The 23,482-nt window shown below is 44.1% G+C and overlaps 1 protein-coding gene across 2 annotated transcripts in view; it reads left to right on the top strand.

Moving 5' to 3' along the window:
- Window positions 1–23,482, top strand: part of CNNM1 (cyclin and CBS domain divalent metal cation transport mediator 1) — a 68,618-nt gene that overhangs the window by 35,594 nt on the left and 9,542 nt on the right. The window contains exons 4-8 of one of the 2 annotated variants that reach the window (XM_033186296.1): window positions 432–601; window positions 2,618–2,717; window positions 3,154–3,201; window positions 6,779–6,841; window positions 15,215–15,378. In XM_033186296.1, coding sequence (XP_033042187.1) covers window positions 432–601; window positions 2,618–2,717; window positions 3,154–3,201; window positions 6,779–6,841; window positions 15,215–15,378 — 545 coding nt within the window. The remainder of the gene's footprint in view (window positions 1–431; window positions 602–2,617; window positions 2,718–3,153; window positions 3,202–6,778; window positions 6,842–15,214; window positions 15,379–23,482) is intronic. The other variant, XM_033186307.1, reaches the window with a different exon arrangement.

Raw genomic sequence — 23,482 nt, 5'->3', positions numbered from 1 at the left:
TCTAGTAATGTGGGATTTCATTTCATTCAGCAGATATATGTCATACAAATAAGCCGGATTAAATTATCTACATTTCATTCAATTATAGCAGTAAAGTCTTTGTTGTTTATGTGGCTTAGTTATCCGTGTCCAATTTTAAATAAAATCAAAGAAAATTAGTAACGAAACAGACATTTCCAGATGGAGACCTGTTTCTCCTGAGGTGCCAGTGCAGGGACACACATCTCCAGAGGACATGGGTGAGGCCCTGAGATGCATACTTGGGATTAGGATCCTCCACTCCAAAGGAACGCAGAAGCCCTGCCAGCCTGGTGCCCTGGTACATGCATAGGGGGCCCTCGTGCCCACTCGGACTCCTCCCAGCTGCCACTGCTGGAATGGGTGGGACACAGCTGATGCTGATTCCTCCCTCCCCCGTCACTCTCCTCTAGAAGTGGAGCCCTTTAAATCTCTGTACCTTTCGGAGAAGATCCTGCTCCGCCTCCTGAAACATCCCAACGTGATCCAGGAGCTGAAGTTTGATGAGAAGAACAAGAAGGCCCCGGAACACTACCTCTACCAGCGCAACCGCCCTGTGGACTACTTTGTGCTGCTTCTACAGGTGAGTAGGAAAGTCAGGGAACCTCTAAGAGCCAGATGAGGGCATCTCCAGGGTGAAGAAATGGCCATGCCTCCTTCAGCACCAAGTTCCGAGACTTAGCTGGCTGCCTCAGGAACAAGGCCAGCTGGGTGGACATTTCTTCATGACCCACAGGAGGGGGCTAGACACAGAAAACTGGTGTCCTGGGAGTGCTGGGATCTTTAACATTTAGTCTGACAACTCAGCAATGTTTGGGGTGGGGTGAATACCTCTCCAATAGGGGTTTTGCTTCTAAACTTCCAGAACTGCTGCTCTGCAGAAACTATAATACCTCCTCATCTCTGCTTGAACATCCCCTGAAATGAAACTGCCCACTGCCTGCTAAACTTTAGACAACTCTTCTTTAAACCCTTCTCTCTGTCCAGTGGAAATCTCACCATCTCTGACTTCCTTACTGGTCCCTGCTCTGCTCTCTGGAGGTGCACGGGACACATTCATTCTCTCAGCTGCATTTCAGCCTTTGTAGTTCCTGGAATCTTCTCCCCCTTAAGAGGACCAGGAAGGGGAAAAATGACCTGTTCAAAGAAGTGCAACCTCTCCCCAGTGCTCACATAAGTATGATCACCTTCTGCTCTGGATACCTGAATAGGCCTGTCTTAAATAAGTGTCTGACATGATTACAGCTTGTAACACTGCTGGTGCCCTGTCTGGCTTAACCATGAGCTCTGTCACTGATTCCCTGTCCCTTCCCAACATAACCTTGTGAATCCTAAATACGCTGATTGTGTTTTAGAATCTTAATTAAGCTCACATGAACTTAGAAATTGTCTCCTTGTTACAGTCCACTTCCAACCTCTCTGCTCTGTCACTGTAATTTGCCTCACATATATCCTTCCAAATGGTCTGAACAAAATGACCTCTCTTCTCCAAAAAACGGAGTCATGTGCTTCACTGTTGGAAATCAACAAGAATCCTGTTACATTGTTTGTATAATGTAATGAGCACATAGTTTCATGCCTCATACTGAATATAAACTTAACAGTTTTCAAATAAAACATGGAATAAAATGTAGTAGCAAGAGTGTAGGCTCAGAAATTTGAAAACTATGGCTTTAAAATTCCATCGTTGCCATCTCCTAACTAACCTTGACCAAGTTATTCAATCTCTGAGCCTCAAAATTGAGTCCCCTGTAAATCAGGGATAAAAATGGCGTGGGCTTCATGGGGTTGTGGGGCTAATTGCATGAGAATCTATGCAGTGCACATAACACAGTGTCATGTCCATGCATGCTATGCATTACACGTCAGCTATCACTATTATTGGCAATGAATTAAACAAGCTTTGCACAGAATTAGATTTTATGTTTTTTTTTTTTTTTTTTTTTGAGATGGAGTCTTGCTCTGTCTCCCAGGCTGGAGGGCAGTGGCCCGATCTCAGCTCACTGCAAGCTCTGCCTCCCTGGTTCAAGCAATTCTCCTGCCTCAGCCTCCCAAACAGCTAGGACTACAGGCGTGCACCACCACATCCAGCTAATTTTTGTATATTTAGTAGAGATGGGGTTTCACCATATTGGCCAGGCTGGTCTCGAACTCCTGACCTCGTGATCCACCCGCCTTGGCCTCCCAAAGTGCTGAGATTAAGGCGTAAGCCACCACACCCGGCCTAGATTTTATCTTGACCTGACTTAGAAATGGTCCAGTCTTGGACTAAACCAGTGGGGCAGTTTATGAGGCCCTGGGTTAGCTGGTGCTTAGGCCTGCATCATGGAAGGGCCATTACAGTACGCAAGGACAGCTTGGTTATTCATGACTGGATGCTGTTTTATGAACAATGAAGCACTGAATTTACTACAAAGAGCTACTAAATTTGGAGGTGCTTTCTCAAATGTAAATCTGGAGAGAATTAACATTCCTCTGTGATAAGAACATGGGTCTAGTCCACTTGTTATCCAAGCAGAAATGCTTAGGGTTCTAGTCAATAGTAGAACTGGAAGTGCTCATACACATTCATAGTACACTTCCTTTTTTTTTTTCCCAGGGTAAAGTGGAGGTGGAGGTTGGTAAGGAAGGCCTTCGCTTTGAGAATGGAGCCTTTACTTACTATGGCGTCCCAGCCATCATGACCACTGCTTGCTCAGGTATTCTAGTTTCCATTTGTTTATTGGGAAACTAATGGGATATGGTAGAAAAAGCAGAGGGGTTCAAGTCTTGACTCCTCCTTTGACTCCTGTTAATCATCCTGTACAAGCCATTTAACTTCCTTGGCTTTAGTTCCTTCCTCTGCAAAATGGGTGTATGAATCACTTTTCATTCAGTTAGTGCTTAAAGAAAAGTGACAAAAATTGAATTGTAAAAAGCAGTAATATTGTCAAGTGTTAGGGATCTAGAGTGGTAGATTTCAGTGTGAAAAAACAAGTTTATTTTGCTTTTTATACTGGTTCCCTACCCTTCCATTTAATTGCCTGATTTTTACAGGGTTAATTGGTGCTGGGGGTAGATAGAAGAGGGAAGATTCCCATAAGAAGTGTGTTTTCTGAGTTGCCTCTGAAACCCACTGCATCCTTCTGTCCTTAGATAATGACGTGCGGAAGGTTGGAAGTCTGGCTGGATCTTCTGTCTTTCGTATGTATCTCTCAAACCCCTTCCTCGTCCTCCCCATCATAGTCCTGCCTCAGCCCGCTCTAGGGACCTGGACCTGGGCTGGGGCTAAGACAAATGCTGGCAGCCTCTTTGTAATGTTCTGCCAGGAACACTGCTTCCTGCCAGGTACCCACAGACCATGGGAGCTTAGGTTCTTGTGTCTGGAATGTTTTCTGCGGCTTCTCTGCTCACATGGTTGGGGGGATGCAGGGGTTGGGAGGGGAGGCACTGCTTATTGCCACCTTCCAGGAAATGCAGGCAGGTGATTTGTGTGCTTGGGCAGAGGTTCAGCCCTTCCTTCTGTGCAATAACAATTCACCCATGGCCTTTACTCAAAAACTCTCATATGCTATTATTGTGTCTGTGGGGTTTGTCTGCAGTAAGAAGTGACTGCAAGATTTGGGGATGTAAGTTCCACCCTTGTGCAATGCGCTGCTTATCTGCTTCTCTTTCCTGCTTCTCCACCTCTCAGCTAGTGGAGAGGTATCTGCCAGCTGGCCATGCATGCTGTTGGTGGGGTGCAGGCACAGGGCTGATGGCTGGTTTGCTCTGCCCCTTCTGTGCTGTGCCTTCTTGCTGTTTCCTATGTAGTTATTGCACTTGTGTTTAAAGGGCATGGCATTTCTTGTGATTAAAAGTGTGATCCAGAAAGAATTATTTCTCTACATTTCTTTCTGATTCACGGATCTGAATTTTGCTTTCAGCTGTTAGTGTTTACAGTGGCCACTTCAATGCCAAATAGGGTCTTTCCTCACATCATAAGAAAAGACTTTACATATTCCCTTGTGGTGGGAATTGTCAGAGAGTCCCAGAGCTTGATATCATAGTCCCCGGAACATGGCAAGGTAGATACCATTTTAACATGAGTGAAACTAAGGAAATGACTTGCTTCAAATCACCCAGTAAGTTGGTGACCGGCCAAGATGCTTCCCGGTGTCCTGGCTAGTTCACACAGCACAAGAAAATACAGGTTTCAGATCCATCATATTCTGGAATGCAATTTCTAAGTGAAAATAGTGGAACAATTTACAGTGTAATTGTTACAGTGTAATAGCCCAGCCAGTGGCTGAAATGAAGTACCTGTCCAGTCTGAAGAGTGGCAGAACTTGAGTTGGAGGAGATCTGTAAAATTGAAAAGACCCTGGTACATTATTATACTTAAGACAACGAATCTCAGTGCTCAGTAGAACTCTCGATGGGTGAGGGACGGGTTACAGGACGTTAGCAAACCTTAGTTCTCTAAAGGAAATTTCCATCATCCATCACATTAGGGACGACCACTGGGATTCTAATATGTTACCTAGAAATGTCTGTGATCTCTTCCAGAAGACTGAAAGAGGTGGAAATTCTGAGAAAAAAAAAGGCCTACATATGGCTTCCTAGCCCAGTGCTGTGGCCAGGCATGGTGGCTCTCACCTGTAATCCCAGCACTTTGGGAGGCCAAGGTGGGTGGATCACAAGGTCAGGAGTTCGAGACCATCCTGGCCAACACGGTGAAATCCCATCTCTACTAAAAATACAAAAATTAGCCAGGCATGGTGGTGCATGCCTTTGATCCCAAGTACTTGGGAGGCTGAGGCAGGTGAATCGCTTGAACCGGCGAGGTGGAGATTGCAGTGAGCCAAGATCATGCCACCTTACTCCAGCCTGGCTACAGAGCAAGATTCCATCTCAAAAAAAAAAAAAAATTGTTTTAAGTAGAAGGAATGTGTTACCCGATTTCTTCCTTTCCTTCCTTCCTGTCTCTAGTTCTTTCTTTCAAAAGTGTTTAATGGCATCAGCGAGATAGAAATAAAGTTGCAACATTGATTTCTCCTTTAAAACTAGTTAACTGAAAAGAAGCATAACACTCTTTCTTTTTCTCTCCCCATGTTACTGAGCATCTCTGTAAATCTTCAGAAGGAAAAAGAAATATTATTAGCCAATAGGGATAAAAAGACATTTTCCATCCTCTCTGAATCCATACTCAGTGAGTGAAGTGTGAAGTAACTGCAAAGGCCAGCCATATCCCAGTTATCCCAGGTGAAGGCTCGGCCCATGGCCCAGCCACCCAGCATCTTTCATTGGCCAAGAACCTCAACCCTATAGGTTGAGGGAGAGCTTAAGTCTAAGCCAAAAGGCAATAAAATCTTGTAGGGTCTTGGCCCAGACCCCTCCTCCTATGCTTGAAGCTAGCTTGATCAGCCTTTGAGGATGAGGAGTGAGATTATGAGTTTGCTGGAATACTGGCACGATGACCTATGCTTCAAAGTTGAACTTGAGGCTACAAAGAAGTCTCTGGCTTTTCTGTATGAGGCAAAGGGAACATAATCTACACTGTCTTCTTCTTGGTTCTGATTGCCAGGAACCCAGGGTAGCTGGAATAGGTACACACACAGGTGTGCAGATGTGGAAAGAACAAGTCTCCTTTCTGTTTGGTGTATACATTTATACATTGTATAATACATTGTATACAATGTTTACAGTGTGGTGTATACAATGGGTACAATTTGGTGTATACATTTCTACATTTAGAACTATGATTCTTCTTGAGAATAGAGGGTTTCTTAACTCCATTGTGTCTCATAATATTGGAGGCCCATTCTAATATTCATTAACATCTCATGTCAGAGTAAAGGATTATCAGGTAGGTCATTTCAAATAAAATCATTTGGTTTAGCAAATAAAACTGCAGAAGCTATCTATTTCCGTATGCTATCATCTGTAGACTGGTTTCATTTAGCTCCTTAAAAAGGACTCTGGGAATGATCAGATAAGAGAGATGAAGACAGGTTCCCATGGGTCCCGTGCCTAGACACTACTTGAAGGGGGAGGGACTGGACTGTTACTACACACTCAACTCTACCCAGGCCCCCAAGTGATAGCCAGCACCATTTCCAACTCTGTGGAGAAAGAGAAGGAAAAGGGAACAGAGAGATGCTTTGGACCACTGGTACTTACCACGAAGTGGCTATGATTTAATTCAAGTTGATTCACATTAACACTGCTAGAGATATTGTTCTTCCTTTATCCCTATCCTCTAGCAATGCACAGTTCTTCACCAACACTGTGACCAGAGGGAGCTCCTAGGAGTCAGAGGCAGGATGTAGCTTCCTCAAGGATGCCCCTAGCAGGAGCACACGCTTTCCATTCAGGCCTCTGAGTACCCATGCAGGTGCCCTTGGCAGTTGAGCTCCATGGGAGCTGGGAGAGCTTGGTGGGAATGCAGCGCTGGGCTCCCACCATGTTTGCTGGCTCAAAATGGGGGCCTCAGAGAGTGCTGCCTACATGCTTCCCACAGGGCTCGGCTTGTGCTTGTGCCTCTGATTCCAAGATGTGTTGCACATCTTTTCAGATGACTTTCAGCAAAATCCATTTTATTTTCTTGTCTTTCTGGAGAATGACTTTGTAAGAGGATGTGATTTCTGTGTTTTCAGAGTCAAGATTCCTTTTTGCAGAGAAGTGTAATGTTGTGAAGATCCAGGAACAGACTGTCTCACCCACTTTGTTCTTTGTCTCTTTCCTTTTGTGTTTATATCTTCCCTTTTGCAACTCAAATCCTTGGCCCCTGACTCTTTAGTGCCCGTCTCTGTGTCTCGTACCTTCGCTGTCAGCAGAGGGGACTCTCTGGCAGGCTCCCCAGGTAAACATGCACGGGTGTCTCGGGTCTCCGTAGATCCAGAGGGGTTTGCAAGAAGCCTTTGGCCTCTGTCACTTTCCTGCCTGAGAACTAATCTCTCCAACAGGCACTCTTGTGACTAAGGCATAGCACTTTGCACAAACAGCACTCATTTGCACATACCACCCAGGCATTGTTGGTTCAGTGGTGTGATTTGTGAGCTTACCTCCCAGGAATGTATCTGTGTATGCACATGGAAAAATGGTGGGGGTGAGGGATAGTGTGAGTTTTTCCTCATTTGTTTGACTACAGAATGGAGGAATGAGGAGGACAGCATGAATGAAATGGGAATAGTGGAATACTATGCTTTATTTCTACCTATTTTCTTTCTACTTTTGTTTCCTTCCATGTCCTAATCTTCCTAATAATGTTACTGTGTGATCATCATATTCTCACTAGCTCTGCTCATACAAAGGATGCTATATGTAAAACTTTCAAAACAACTTTTCATTAGGTTTAACCTCTTTTGTTAATAAGTGAAATAGTCACTGGGTTTCTTTTTAATCAGGTAACAATTCCTCATAGAGCTAGACAATAATTGAATGACTGAGTAGAATGCAACAAATCTGAATGATCAACTGTTTGTTTTCGTCTCTAGAGGTTGTTCTCTTGGGCTCATAGAGCAAGTAATGACTAAACCAGGAATGTATGTGTTAAATTGCCCTGCAGTGAGCACATAGTTCCATTTCCTTTACCTCTAAATCTGTATCCCTTATCACATTGCTGGGGTAATGATACTAAGACCCCACCATATCCTCAGTCATCGAGAAATTGCTTATGTTTCTCTGTCTGTATAGTAGACCCTCAACATTTAAAAAAGGCTATGTTCTCCAATTTGCAACCTCAGTAGTATTTGTGTTGACTTCTGTTTTTTCCCAAAATCAAATTTTTTCATCAAAAACCATCTGGTCCTCATGTTGATCTATACAAGATAAGTTAACCACCTTCTCAAATTTCACCGACATTTTCTCTCTCTCTTTCGATGGTGATTTTCCACTAAGAAATAGTTTTTCTTGCCTTGTGAGAGCTCATGCCTTAATGATGACTACGGGAACGGACAGTCAATGTGAGATACCAATCTGGTGCCCTCGCCAGCTAAATGGTCTACTCCTACATGCCAGCAAAATTAGAAATGACCACATGATGGACCTTCAAGTTCCTTCACATGCAGTGAATCTTGGTGATGCCAACAGTGTGCTGTGAAGGTTCAGAGGAAAGGGGAGATGCACATTTTAAAAGACTTTCAGCCCAAAAGATCAAAGCGAGGATACGTTTTCCTTTTTAATTAACCTTCAGTTAACCAGATGACCTAGTTAACTGTAACTTCCCAGTTAAAGGAAGGTTAATTCTAGTTCATCTGTATTGATTATGATGAAGTTCATGATAACCCAATGTCAGACAGAGATGAAAGTGATTCCTTCCTGCTGTGCAGAACCTCCAGGAAGTGCTGAGGCTTCTGATCCAACTCTGGGTGCTGTCACGTGCCCCTGAGAGTATTTTCAACTTTCCCCCCTTTTCCATGACTGTGGGTATTCAACACAAGAGATTAGTGTCAACACAATGCAAACCCTACTCATAAAGAGGTAAGCTTATTCCCACCCTTGGTTTAACTCTGCAGGATGGAGCAATGGTCGGTACAGTGGGAGAAAACCAAAGGTAGGGAGTGCCTAGCTTCTCCTTTGGCTTATTCCTCTCCACCTTATGTCTGGTCTCTATCTAGAGCTAATCACTGTGCCTTCCCAGTGATCAGGTGATATCCACAGGACCTATTCTGTGATATTTCCTCTGTCATTCTTGCTTTTGTTCCATATCATTAAAAGAAGTAGCCTCAGAGGTCTGGGATTTTGTAGAAAGAAGTTCCAGGTAACTTCTGGCCCTGTAAGCACAGAGACTTTGGAACCAGGGGTTCTTATTCAGTGCTCGATTGTCCATTCATAATGTGCATTGAGATCAACAATGATGCCATTTTCTCCTAGAATATGCCAAAATACCTTAAAAAAATCTTTTTACTTTGCAAAATGTGCTGAGTGGAAATATTGATTTCTGATCCAGATACATTAATTTACATATATGCTAAATCTCAACCCTATCTTATATGGGGGAAAAATAAATCCTAGAAACCAGTAGGGTCTTTAAGTCTAAAAAAGAACTGTCATTGTCTTATTTGACTCCCCACAATCACTTTGGGAGATAGGCAGGAATTGTCATTGAAAAACAACAGACAAAAAAACAGACTCTGAGAAAGTCAGTCAGTGTTGTATGTGTAGTAGGTAGGTAGAGGGACACGGACTGGAATCTAAGGCTTAGATCGTGCTCTCCACCTACTGCCTGAGACCTTGCTTCACCTCTGAATATAGACATTTTGTGCCCTCTAGAGGGCTGTGATTTATTTGCATTTTGAAAGCAGTGCTAATAACAAATCTGGTGCTCACACTAGATTGAGGCCAGAGGTCTCTGCACCAAATATTGCCATCATTATCCATGGGGAGTCTCTTTCTATTTGAGCCTTAGTTTGAAATAAGAGCACAGTGGTTTGCAGATTACCTCCAGGGTGTGGTGTGGTTAACCAACTTGGCAGGTGCTTTCATTTAAAAATGAAACTTCTGATCAGGGGTTTCCCCTGAAAGTACACAGCCCCACTGCAGTTATCATTCCCTTTCCCCAGATTCACTTCTCCTTTCTTCTCCTGGTGGTGGAGATAATTTTGAATTCCCCATGACAGTCCTTTCAAATCCACAAAAGCACAGAGACAGAGACTTTGGAACCAAGGGTTCTTTTTCAGTGCTCAGTTATCAATTCATAATGTGCACTGAGATCAATAATGACAGTTTTCTCCTCAAATATACAGGGAATCTCTAAAAATAATATTTCTACTTTGCAGAATGTAGTAAGTGGAAATAATCCTTCGGGTTGGCTCTTGTGTGATGAGCATTTGGGAACCGTTAAAGCTCCGTGTAAAGTGAGTGAGTTCATCTGGGATCCTAACTTGGGCTCAGAGTTCACACTGCAGTTTTGACAGACAGCTGGCTTTGGTGTTTGGTTGTCTGATGCTAAATGTTGCCCCAGTATAATGAATTTTAATAATTCTAGTTTGTACTCTTACAGGTCTATGTAATTAAGCTTCCTTATCCATTTTGGAGAACAGAGATGGCCCATGGCACAATCACAGTCAGACCAAAGTAGGCCATTCCCCCTCATCCCTCACTGATGCTACAAAAGATACAGGCAGGCAACCCCTGAACCCTCCTTTTTCCTCAAATCCCCATAAGGAAAATGGGAGCTTAGCATTCTACTTCTGTATCTTGGGGTCTGCTTCCAGGATAGGGTTGTGAAGGCTCCCTGGATACAGGTGTCACAAATGAAGCAAGAGTCCCAGAGCTGCTGCGTCCAGATTTTCAGGGCCCCTGACTATGACTGCAGAAGGAGAGGAGATTCCATCCAGCCCCAACTACAGTGTGAATTCCTCTTCCATACCCTTTGCCACCCTGTCCCCGATTTTACCCTGGTGCCTTCTCCACCCAAACCTCAGCAATCCAAGTAGCCAACCCAAGACAGATATCTCTTACAGACTGACCACTCAAAGGCTACAGGAATGAGGTCTGTCACAATTTCATAGAGCAGAAAACCCTGCTCCTCATCACCCAGTTACACCTGAGCCAACCTGAGGGTCTGATGCAAGAGCAAGAGTGGGCAAGGGATAGGTTGGTGGCTTAGCTTGCCGCCTGTTGACAGGTCACACGGTCGATGTTACATATCACTGTTTGATCTGTCTCCTTCCAGACCTCCTTGCACTATACTTAGGATTTTCCTCCTTGCTTCACTCCCCCAAACTGTGCCTCTGTGCTTTTAGGATATGCCAAGGGGAATTACACAACTTGAACTAGTTTGCCATACTGCCAGGACACTCGTCTGTTACTGATTTCTTCTGCTTTTTATTAAAAGCATTCCCATGTCCCTTGCTCAGAAACCTCTGAGTGTATGTGCACAATTACCAAAATGCCAAGTCATCAGCATCCCACCTATTGAGGAATGTCAGACTCTAGGACACGAAAACATTGATCTTGCACAATACTCAGAGGAGCTAGGACTTTCTCATGGAGTAAAGGTTCTTTTTTCTTTTAAAAATTGCCTTTATAGACTCGATCTTTGTAAGACAGTTGTATCATTTGGTGTTGGAAATCCTTTATGATTTTATAAATAAACTTTCAATAGCATTGTTTTTACTTAAAAAAAAAAAAAAAAGACGTGGTTTTCCTCCTCCCAGCATAACAGTGATGTAGCTTGTGTTTGACATGTGAGTCCCTGTGGGTGTCACCCACACTGGGTGCCAGTGAAACGATGAGAGCTTTGGAGGGAACTGGGATGTAGTTGTTGCCTCTGTCTCCAACAGGAGAAGCTTCCACAGATGGAAGGAGTTTAGTAGATAAAATAGGGCTATTTCCCTGCTGTCCTCCCTGAACATATCTTGAACTGTGACATAAGAGATGAGGATGTGGAACAACTGGTGTAGGGTGTGTGAAGCCCATGTCTGGCCAGGCAAAGTGGAGGATTATTGAGAAATGGTGGTGATTCTCTGGGCAGCTGAAGCCACAAGCCCTGCTCACACTGTCTTCCCTTGGTTATGTCCAAACCGAGTTGAGGTCAAAACCCACCAGGTCAAGGTATGGTTTTCCAGATGCTGCACTGGGGCCGAAGAAGCTACTCTTGGGCAGGACTCTCTGCCCCCCTTTTCTGCAGCAGCTAGCCTGGAGGAAAGAACGCAGACTTATCCAGCCGCCACCCTAAAACAGCCACAGATGGGTCTGGCCAAGTCAGAACTCATCAATTTGTTTTTTTTTTTCTTTTTTTTTTTTTTTTTTATAGATTTAGGGGATACAAGTGCATTTTTGTTACACAGATCTATTGCATAGTGGTGAAGTCTGAGCTTTTAGTGTGGCCATCACCCCAATAGTATACATTGTACTCATTAAGTAATTTCTATCCCTCACCCTCTCCTGCCCTTCTGGGTCTTCAATGTCTATTATTTCTCTGTGTCCACTTGTACATATTATTTAGCTCCCACTTACAAGATAAATAATGCAGCCTTTGACTTTCTGAGTTATTTCACTTAAGATAATGGCCTCTATTTCCATCCATGTTGCTGCAAAAGACATGATTTCATTCTTTTTATGGCTGAATAATATTTCATTGTGTGTACACACACACACACACACACACACATATGTAGAGAATCACATTTTCTTTATCCAGTCATCCATTGATGGACACTTGGGTTGATTCTGTATCTTTGCTATTGTGAATAGTGTTACAATAAACATACATGTACAGGTATCTTTTTTACATAATTTCTTTTCCTTTGGGTAGATACCCAGCCGTGGGATTGCTGGCTTGAATGGTAGTTCTATTTTTAAAAATTCATCAGTTTGTTTTCAAGGGATCAGGCCCAGAAGTGAAATGTACCTTTTTCTGTCCAACACTACTGCTTTTTACAATCACCTTGGTGCTGCATGTTGTTCTCTATAGCACCATCACTGTCCCTGTCCCTGTCAGTTCTTAGTCGCTCTGGAGAAGGGTCTGGTCCCTCATCACACAGTGGATGGGTAGGGCCCTAGGCATCTGACTTCAGGGCCCCCTGTTTCACATGCCCTTATTAACAAACAGTCTTTCTGCTCCATGTGGCCTCTTCCTCAAGTTACTGGGCCAAGGCCTAAGGCTTCTTGGTGCCCTTTGATTCTAGTTGCACACTATTTTACTCTATCCAGCCACATTTCTGGAGTGTCCTGCTCCCCACCCTCGCTTCTTGGGGAAGTCAGCTTCCCCAGAATGACTTTAGGTTTGTGATGATTTAAGAGCTTTGGTGACTTTAAGAGCTTTAGTTTGATGATTTAAGAGCTTTAATGACTTTAGCTTTGTGATGATTTAAGATCTCTGAAACCTTCTTTTACAACAAATTTAGATTATAAACTATAAGAGTCATTGTATTGCCCTGTGGGACCCTGACATGCTGATTCATTTATTCTACACAGTTTCCTTGAGTACCTTCTCTAGGCCAGGCACGGTGCTAGGTGCTGGGCGTACAATGAGGATAATCAGAGAAGACAACATCTCTGCCCTCGTGGAATTAAAAGTTGAATTAAGTAGATGTAACAAGTAGTTACTAATATGTAATTAATGCTTGTGAAAGTGCTTTGAAAGGATGGACAGGGGATCATGATAGAGTAGAACAGGAGGAATCATCCTACGGTGACCAGACAAGGTCTTCAGAGAAGGTGGTGCCTCAGCTGAGAGCTAGTGACTGAGGAGCAGACAGCCATTAGCTGAGGGGGAAGGATGTGGGGTGGGGAGGGGAAATGGCATTCATTGAGGTGGGCAAAGCCTGCATGGTTAAGGATACCCAAGGAGGCCAGTGGCTAAAGCAAAGCAAGAGAGGGGAAAGGAGGCCCCAAGATAAGATCAGATAGGAAAGCAGGGAACAGGTCACGGCAAGGAATTTGGATTTTATTCAGACACAATAGGAAGCTGATTTGTGTTTTAAAAATGCGATTCTGGCAGCTGAGGTGAAAACAGTTTATAAGATAGTAAGTGGGGAGACTGTGGTCCAGGTGAGGCTGAGGTAGCTGGGATTTGAGTGGAGACAGAGAGAGGACCGATGGGCTCATTATGTCAGATGGATAGCGAGGCTCCATGTGGGGCTGAGGGAACGGCAGGAGTCAAGGACAATCCCGGGTTTCTGGTTTCAGGAACTGCATGTAAGTGGATGACACTTACTGAGAAGGGGGAAGACTGGAAGTGGACTACTTAATTCTATAATCAGATCAAGGCAGTGATGATTATGGTTCTAATGAGAAAATTATTCAACCTATCGTTTTACTCTTTCTGCTGCATGGTTTGCCAGGCAACAGCTTGGCAGCTAAATAGATCATCAACTTTCCATGACTCATTCCAAATAGATGCTAATCAAATATTTTGCTTTATCTCAAGAGACAGGATTAAATTCCCAAGGTTCTACCCTGAAAGAGCAGAATCTATAAATAATCTGATTCTTCATTTGAGCCCCCTGAGCTAAATCTGTGTTAAGAGAAGCTGACAGCCTCCTCATCCCCTTTTTTGGAAGAAGCAGAAGGATTGGGGGAGCTTTGCAGTCTACCACTTGGGGTGGTTCCATGGTTGAGATGATGTTGGAGTCACCTTTGGTATCCTCTTTTCTGTTGTTCCTGGAGAGGGCAGCTCACATAAAACCAAGTGACACGGTCTTAATCGAACTTTTCCAAGAAGTGTTTCTTAAAAATGTGAAAAGAACCTGGCTGAAGCATTCAGGAGATCTTTGACAGAAGACATGCAGATTATCCCAGTGCCCCCCTCAGGCCTATGCAAGAGGGAGCCCAGCCCTAGACCCACACTTTGGCCCTTCTCAGTCCAGCCCATCTATATGGGGCAAGGAGTTCTCAGGGCCAAAGGGATGTGCTGAGCCAAAGCCTGTGTCCTCCCTTCTAAACCACATTTCAGATATCCAGAATCCTGGAATCGCCACCCAAACAGTCCTAGGGGACCAGGGGTCCAGAAGCCCTGGGGACAGGGCTGGCTATCCACCCACAGCTCTGTTTTCTGGCATGGTTGCTATGAACATTTGTCAAGGAAGAGGATAAGCCTATTTTTACCATTTATTAATGTAACTTCTAACTTAAAAATATTTATCCTTGTGGTTTGTGGGCTTCCGTTTGTCCCAGGCCCTGCCAATGTGGGAGCAGGCCTGAGTTCTTCCCACTATAATGTAAGGCCACGTGAGGATTGGTTGCCTGTGCTGTGACAGATGGTTTTGAGGGCAAACCCAAGGCCTTGGCCTTTCTAAAATAAGTTTTGTGATTGGAGTTGATGTAAAATACCTCACCATGGTAGAGGGGCTCATGGTCTAGGGTGGCAAGCCACGCTTATAGTACCGACATCATCTCGTGCAGGGTCCACGTGCACCTAATCTGAAGACAAGAACCAAGGAAGATGTGAACCACCCGTCCCCCGTCTGGGGGAAACAGATGCTCCAGCTCCTCACTGGGAGAGGTTGTGGGGAGCAGCCCAAGTGGAAGGGAGCCATGTGTTTGTCTTAGGTATTTGTTCCTCAAAGGAATAAACATCAACAAAGCAGCTCAGCAACTTCCCAGGCTCTGATGGGACGGGTGAGCCCTGTCACCACCACCCAGTGTTACCATTGCCTGAAAGTTGTATGGGACCTCAGTAAACAACATCTGTCTCCCCCCTCCTTCCCTGTCTCCCTCCCTCCCTTCCACTTCTTCCTCCCCACCCATCCCTCCTTGTCTTTTCTCCATCTCTCACCATCTGCAGTAAACCGGTCCCCTTCTCGCTGCAGTGGGTTGAATCGCTCTGAGTCTCCAAACCGAGAGCGCAGTGACTTTGGGGGCAGCAACACCCAGTTGTACAGCAGCAACAACAACCTCTACACGCCCGACTACTCAGTCCACATCCTCAGCGATGTGCAGTTTGTGAAGGTAACTCTCCCAGAAGGTTATCCTCTCCTTCCCAGTGGGCAGCATTGGCTGGGTGACCGGGGCAAGAAGACTCCCCCTGTGTTCCAATACACTGCTGGGTGGTAACTGCTACTGGCTGTATAAAGGCTGTTTTGAGTCAGCTTTAGGACTGTTCATTATTTGTCACTCTTTTGACATCTCCTGGCCCCCTTTTACCATGTGGGAAAATGAAGCACAAAGCAATAGGTTAGCTTGTCTGACACAAGTTGCTGCCAGAATCATTTCCTTTGGATCCCCTACCATTGGCATCAGTTTGATTTTATTCATTGGTTTTTCTAAGATAAGATTTTTCTAAGATAAGTTTGCAGGTGATTAATAAACCAAGTGATGTATAGAAGAAACCATGCTATACATCTACCTGTCTGTTGGTTAAAAAGAAGAAACCATGCTATACTTTTACATATGATAATATATTTTTATACCTTAAAGTCTAAAACACAACTTGACCTGTGTGTTAACTGAAAATCTTTTGTAGTCACTGGTGGGACCGCTTGAAAATTACTAAGCTATTTGAAGAAAACCATGTGCAATTGCCCAGGAGAGAGGTAGCAAGGCTCATGGCCTCATAATTAAAGAGGAGGGGAGCTGTTTCTTCATACTCCTCACTGGGATTGGCATCACACAGGAGCCTTTAACATTTTCCCTTTTCTCTTGTTTCCGTAGGTGTTTTTTGTTGTTGTTGTTTTGGTTTGGGTTTTTTTGTTTTGTTTTGTTTTGTTTTGACAGAATCTTGCTCTGTCGCCCAGGCTGGAGGGCAGTGACATGATCTCAGCTCACTGCAACCTCCCCCTCTGTGGTTTAAGCGATTCTCCTGCCTCAGCCTCCCAAGTAGCTGGGACTACAGGTGCCCACCACCATGCCCAGCTAATTTTTGTATTTTTAGTAGAGACAGGGTTTCAACATGTTGGTCAGGTTGGTCTCAATCTCTTGACTTCATGATCCACCCACCTCGCCCTCCCAAAGTGCTGGGATTACAGGCGTGAGCCACCGCACCCGGCCTGTTTTGTTTCCTAGTATTCTGCAAACCGTTACAAACTTTGGCCTGAGATCTAGCTAGAGCCCCATTTATCCCAGGCCAACAAAACACCCAGTGAGTTCACTTGGTAGCTGTTGTACCAGTTGCAGGCTGGGTCATGAGAGGTGCACTGAAATCACTAGGGTGGAAGAAGGTCCTTCTTTCCAGAATACATACCTTGATTATTTGGAGAGGGGTGTGTGCTGGCTGGTTTTCTGTGTTTCAGGACTTTGTGGATAGCCCTGAGTTAAAACTGATATCAGCCTATAAAAGTAACTTTGAAAAGTAACCGTGGAATATTCCGAGGGAGGGATAGAACCTGGGGGACGGGGTGAGACAATAACTATTTTTTGCAGTAATTTGTGCAAGGCACTTTACTGAGTCCTTTGCCTGAATTATCCATTTAATCTCACAGCCACCCTATGAGGTAGGTGTTGCTGTCATTCCTATTTTCTAGATGAAGAGTTGAGGTTTGAGGAGTATAAGGTCACATGGCTAGTAAATGGCACAGCCAAGCTTCAAAGTTGGGTCTTTCCGCCTCCAGAATCCAAGGCCTAAAGTCAGTGGGCTTTAGAGTGAGTGATAGGACATCGGAGCTAAAGGAACCCAGGGAAGTGCCTTTACGAGCTGACCGGGCAATGCTCATGGGTGCATACGACTGTGGACACTTAAGTCTAATGTGACAAGGAGGTTAAACCTTAGAAAACCATAGCCCATGATTCTGCTCCTCGTAGCTTCTAGTCCTGAAGCTTTTTCATTGCTAATGCAGACCTTCCCCAGAAGGGGAGGTAGGGAAAAAAGTGGGAAAAGAAGAACTCTAATATGTTAAGTCTGGTTGGTTGTCGTGTTGGACATGTGATCTGTGAGGAAAGAAATGGAAAGTCATAATATGAGTACATGATTCAACAAATATTTAATGGAGGCCTACTGTGTTCTTGGCACTGTTGAGATACTGTGGTGAAGACAGCAAGCTGCTGCCTTTCGGGAGCTTACAGGCTAACGGGGGAGAAAGACGACAACCACGTACATAACCTAGGTAATTTCAGGTAGTAATAAGGGCTGTGAAGGGAATAAAGAGGTCATTGGGATCAGTGATTGGGCAGAGAAGGCAAGGAGACTGCTCTTGAAATGGTTATCAAATAGGCTGAGGAAGGACAATTTTGCTGAGACTTGAAAGGGGAGGGGGAGAATGTTCAAGATAGAAACAACAGAGGCTGGAAGGAGCTTGGTAGTTTAAAGGTCTGAGTGCCGGCCCATGGTGTGCAAAGGCAGAGGCTCCATGAGAATGTAGCATCAGAGGTGGACACCTGGGATCTTTAGGCCATAGTAAGGAATTTGGATTCTATTTTAAGTGTGGTGGGATTTTTATTTAATTTATTTATTTATTTATTTTGTAGAGACAGGGCTCTCACTCCAAAATCTTTGCCTCCAGCAATCCTCCCACCTCAGCCACCCAAAGCGATGTGATTACAGGCATGAGCCATGGCACTCAGCCAGAATTTTTATGTTTGTTTCTCTTTTCATTTACATTAGTTTTGGCCACTGTAACAAATGACCATGAACTGTGTGGTTTGAACAGATATTTATTTTTCACCATTCTGGAGGCTGCGAAGTCCAAGGTGCCCACAGATTCAGCATCTGATGAAGGCTCACTACCTAGTTTTCAGATTACCTCACATTGTATTCTCTCATGGTGGAGATCAAAGAAAGGAAGTAAACTCTCTCCTTTTTTTTCTTTTTTCTTTTTAAATTGAGACAGGGTCTCACCATGTTGACCAGGCTGGTCTTAAACTCTTAGCCTCAAGTGATATTCCCACCTCAGCCTCCCAAAGTGCTGACAAGCTCTCTTCTTATAAGGGCACTAATCTCATTCATGAGGAATTCACCCTTATATCCTAATCACCTCCCAAAGGCCCCACCTGCTAATACCACCACATTGGGGTTAGAGTTTCAACATATGAATATTGAGGGGACACAAACATTCAGTCCATAACCGTTCATATCAGAAGTTGAGAAAATCAGTATGAAGATTTGGTTTGCTGCTTGGAGTAGAAAAGTGAAGGAGATTTTGAAGAGTCATGTTCAATGGGCAAAACATCATTAGGCTTTACAGATTGGACAGTACTTTCAGGAGATGGATTTGGCAACTCCTCAGAGGAATGTGGTAAGATGATTACCTAGCGTTAAGTTTGTAAGGATTTCCTTAAAACTTGCCTATGGTGGCTCACGCCTGTAATCCCAGCACTTTGGGAGGCCGAGGTGGGTGGATCACCAGATGTCAGGAGTTCATGACCAGCCTGGCCAACATGGCAAAACCCCATCTCTACTAAAAATACAAAAATTAGCCAGGCGTGGTGGCAGGCGTCTGTAATCCCAGCTACTCGGGAGGCGGAGGCAGGAGAATCACTTGAACCTGGGAGGCAGAGGTGGCAGTGAGCCAAGATCGTGCCACTGCACTCCAGCCTGGGCGACACAGGGAGACTCTGTCTCAAAAACAAAAACAAAAACAAAACTTGCCAATGATCTCATATCTCCAACCCTAGAACATAAGGAAAAGGAACATTCTGCAAATCACAAGGAACATAAAAGTCTGTTTCCTAATGTGAGATAGTGGCAGTGTTGAGAACGCCAAATCCCAGGTCAGTTCTTGGGTGTGTCTGTCCTTTTTGTCCAAACAGAAGACTTTGCTGTGATCAGTGCAGCTGAGCATCACAGAACTTGGTCTTTCTTTCCATCTGGATATTTTGAAGTTAAGAAGACTAAATTTCAAAAGTAGAGAAGTGGAAACCAATTAAGTGTTATTCAACTGGGCGTAGTGGCTCACACCTGTAATCCCAGCACTTTGGGAAGCTGAGGTACGCAGATCACCTGAGGTTAGGAGTTTCAGACCAGCCTGGCCAACATGGTGAAACCCTGTCTCTACTAAAAATACAAGAAAAAATAGCCAGGCGTGGTGGTGGACATCTGTAATCTCAGCTGTTCAGGAGGCTGAGGCAGGAGAATCGCTTCAACTCAGGACACGGAGGTTGTAGTGAGCCAAGGTGACGCCATTGTACTCCACCTGAGTGACAAGAGTGAGATTCTGTCTTCAAAAACAAAAAAGTGTTATTCAAAAACCTCTTTAGGCCAGGCACAGTGGCTCACACCTGTAATCCCAGCACTTTGGGAGGCTGAGGCAGGGAGATCACTTGAGGTCGGGAGTTCAAGACCAGCCTGGTCAACATGGCGAAACCCCATCTCTACTAAAAATATAAAAATTACCCAGGCATGGTGGCAGGCACCTGTAATCCCAGCCACTCGGGAGGCTGAGGCAGGATAATTGCTTGAACCTGGGAGGCAGAGGTTGCGGTGAGCCAAGATCGGTGCCATTGCGCTCCAACCTGGGCAACAAGAGCGAAACTCCGTCTCAAAAAAAAAAAAAAAAAAAAAAAAAAACTTTGATTAAAATGGGTAGTTCTCCAAAAAGGAATTCTGTGAGTTCTAACTCTTGTTTTAACACGTGTCTTTTTTGTTTTGATTTTCTCTTTTCTTTTTTTAATATAAAATTCTGCCTTAGATTAACATTGAAAATTACCTCCTCCTGATTGATTAGACTGTGTTAGGGACGTTATTTAGGCTGCTCATTTATCTGCCTCCCTCACCTGTCTCTCCCCCTGTTTCCTTTTGTTGTTACTGTGTTTTTTAACATGAGGGTTTGCGGGGAAGCCAAAGAGAAGACTGCAATATAAGTAGTTTCACAGGTTGAAGCCCCTGTGGTTGGCTGCTGGAAGGTTTTGCAAGGGCTTTTTATATCCAACAGACTGAAGGTCCAGAATTAAGTCCAGGAGTAATTGAACTTCAAGATAAGTTACAAAATAAGATAGAAAGGTGCATCTAATAGTTATCTGGGAAAGGTGTTAAACAAAGTCATGATTAATCGTAGTTAATAAGTTATGAAGGTACCAAAGAATTCTTATGAAGGTTTTTTGAAATGTGCTGTATGTCATCATTAAGCTAAGAATACTTGGCAGATGTCTTACAGTCTGGACTGCATAACCTTGACCAAGATTCCTCATCACCATCTGGTGGCCAAATCCCTAGATTGCAGCATTGTGTCTTCAGGGAGGAATAAACCACTTGAAAGTGAAAACAGAACATCATACCATGACAGGAGGCCAGGTGCAGTGGCTCACACCTGTAATCCCACCACTTTGGGAGGCTGAGACAGGAGAATCACTTGAGGCCAGGAGTGTGAGACCAGCCTGGGCAATAAAGTAAGACCCCATCTCGACAAAAATAAATTTTTAAATTAGCCAGGCATGGTGGCATGCACCTGTAGTCCCAGCCACTCGGGAGGCTGAGGCAGGAAGATTGCTTAAACCCAGGAGTTTAAGGTTACAGTGAGCTGTGATCATGCCACTGCACTCCAGCCTGCGCAAGAGAGCGAGATCCTGTCTCTAAAATAAAATGACAGGAGACATCACATTAGCCTAAAGGTTAACTTCTGGACACCTTGGCTGCTAAGTCAAAATGTCCAGAAAGGCACCCTTGCTTTTTGCTAGTTTCAGAATAAACAGACCTCCGCTTCCTTTGTAGCTTAGTGGGTGCTTGGATTCTAAACTGGCCACTCTATAAGAGAAGACAATTTGAACTAAAGCTGTTGCTAATAAATGGTTATATCTACTGCAATGAAGAGGAAACAAAAACATGGAGTCTGTTGAAAAGTGGCTTGATTCCCTCAATCAGCTAATCAATAAGTATTTGTTAAGCATTAACAATAGTTCTGGGTGCCATGAGCTATACTGCAGAAATATAAATCTAATAAAAATATATCCTCTGCCTTATAAGTAGATTAAGACCTAGTTAGAGAGAGGAAGCTTAAGGTAAGTTAAATAATAGTGACCAATGTGGGTACTATCTAATTCATTACAAAATTATGTGGAATTTTTTTTTTTTTTTTTTTTGACAGAGTCTCTCTCTGTCCCCCAGGCTGGAGTGCAGTGGCACAATCTTGGCTCACTGCAACCTCTGCCTCCTGATTTCAAGTGATTCTCCTGCCTCAGCCTCCTGAGTAGTAAGGATTACAGGCGTGCGCCACCATGCCTGGCTAATTTTTGTATTTTTAGTAGAGACAGGGTTTCACCATGTTGGTCAGGCTGATCTTGAACTCCTGACCTCATGATCCACCTACCTCGGCCTCCCAAAGTGCTGGGATTACAGGCGTGAGCCACTATCTGGAATTTTTTAAGCACTAATTGGCTGGAGAATGTACTTTAGGAATTTGGAAAGAACAAGAGGAGAGTTAAGGCAATGCCATGCAAAGGGACACCCTTAAACACGTATGGAAGGCAAGTAGACATGGTGCATTCAAGGGACTGGGTAGAGAGAGGAGCTGGGCGGGACCAGTGGTTCTGTCCTGGTGAGTAGTGGGAGTGCTGCTGGCCCTGCGAGGCCAGGTCATGGAGACTGGGCACAGCCATTTAGGCGGTCCACTAAACCTTCAGCATCTAGTACAGTAGCCAGTAGCCATGTATAAATACAGCCATTTAGTACACGTGGCTGTTGAACGCATGAAGTGTGACTCTTTCAAACTGATGTGCTATAAATGCAAAATACACATTGTATTTCAAGACCAGTACAAAAAAGAATGTAAAATTCCTCACTAATCACTTTATACTAATCACATGATGATGGGAAATTATTTTGGATATATTGAGTTAACTGAAATATGTTATTAAAATTAACTTTACCTGTTTTTATTTTGTAAAATGTGACCACTAGAAAACTTTGAATTACCCGTGGGACTCACGTTATATTTCTCTTCAGCAGTATTATGCTAGATTAAAAGAAGTTATCGTAAGTTGTTGAACAAGGGGAAGGAACTGACAAGAAGTGATACCCGAACCTAGAAATGCCTCTGGAAGAAGCAGAGCAGAGTTGCTTCCCTGGATACATTGGCACTTTGTCAACTATTTCTTTTAAGGCAACACATTGACATGGCAGGAATTCATGATTTTTAAAAACTTTTTTTAAAAAAACGGAGCTGTGTGAAAGCAAGGCTGTTAAGGCCATGAGTCACATAGATGATTTAGCCATTGGGTGGTACCTTTCCTTTTATATAAACACCCACCAACAGTGCAGACCCTCTCCAGCCCCTGCCCCTCCCCACTCTCACTGCCATACACTGCTGTGCTTCTTCCCACTAATGGCAGACCCTGGCTGTGGCTGTCTGAATCTTCTCTTTAGCATCACTGACAAGTGGTGGTTTAACATCTGTGTGAATGCTTCCAATGATGAGGAACTCAGTACCTTACAAGGAATTGTGTCCCATTCACTCAGTATTGTTACCAAAACTACTTTCTTCCCATCCTTTCCTCCCTGAGGATGCTTAAAGAGAGGGTTAGAGTTCCTGGGTCCTTGATTCCGGGTAACAAGAGGGGCTTATCATTGTTTCTTAAAAACGCAGTGGCTCACACCTGTAATCCCAGCACTTTGGGAGGCCAAGGAGGGTGATGTCACCTGAGGTCGGGAGTTCAAAATCAGCCTGACCAATATGGTGAAACCCCGTATCTACTAAAAATACAAAAAAATAAGCTGGGCGCTGTGGCGTGCACCTATAGTCCCATCTACTTAGGAGGCTGAAACAGGAGAATTGCTTGAATCTGGGAGGCAGAAGTTGCACCACTGCACTCCAGCCTGGGCAAGACAGAGCGAGACTCCATCTCAAAAAAAAATTTTTTAAAAAGACTGGTAGAACTCACTGAAGATAAAATCTGGGCAGAACTTTTCCAAAAATAAATTAGTTGAATAATATAGAGCATTTTGCAACAATAGTCATTCCCAAGAGACTTCCAGCTTGGGGGATACAGCCAGTCTACCAACTCAGAGGAGACCTGAGCCAGCAAATCCATTTCAAAGCCTACTGAAACAGCCCCTTCCTTCTCTCTTTCTCCTCTCCTTTCTTCACTTACTGTCCCTTTCCTTCTGTCCCCCTTCTCCACTGTCCATACTTGGAATTGCCTTCCTTCCCCTACTTTTCCTTTTGCTTTATTTTCTTGATTAAGGATTTAT

Source organism: Trachypithecus francoisi, unplaced genomic scaffold (assembly GCF_009764315.1).
Source record: "Trachypithecus francoisi isolate TF-2019V2 unplaced genomic scaffold, Tfra_2.0 Contig01579, whole genome shotgun sequence".
Lineage (NCBI taxonomy): Eukaryota > Metazoa > Chordata > Mammalia > Primates > Cercopithecidae > Trachypithecus > Trachypithecus francoisi.
Note: the sequence above shows the minus strand (reverse complement) of the source record. Positions and strands in the feature narration are given on the sequence as shown.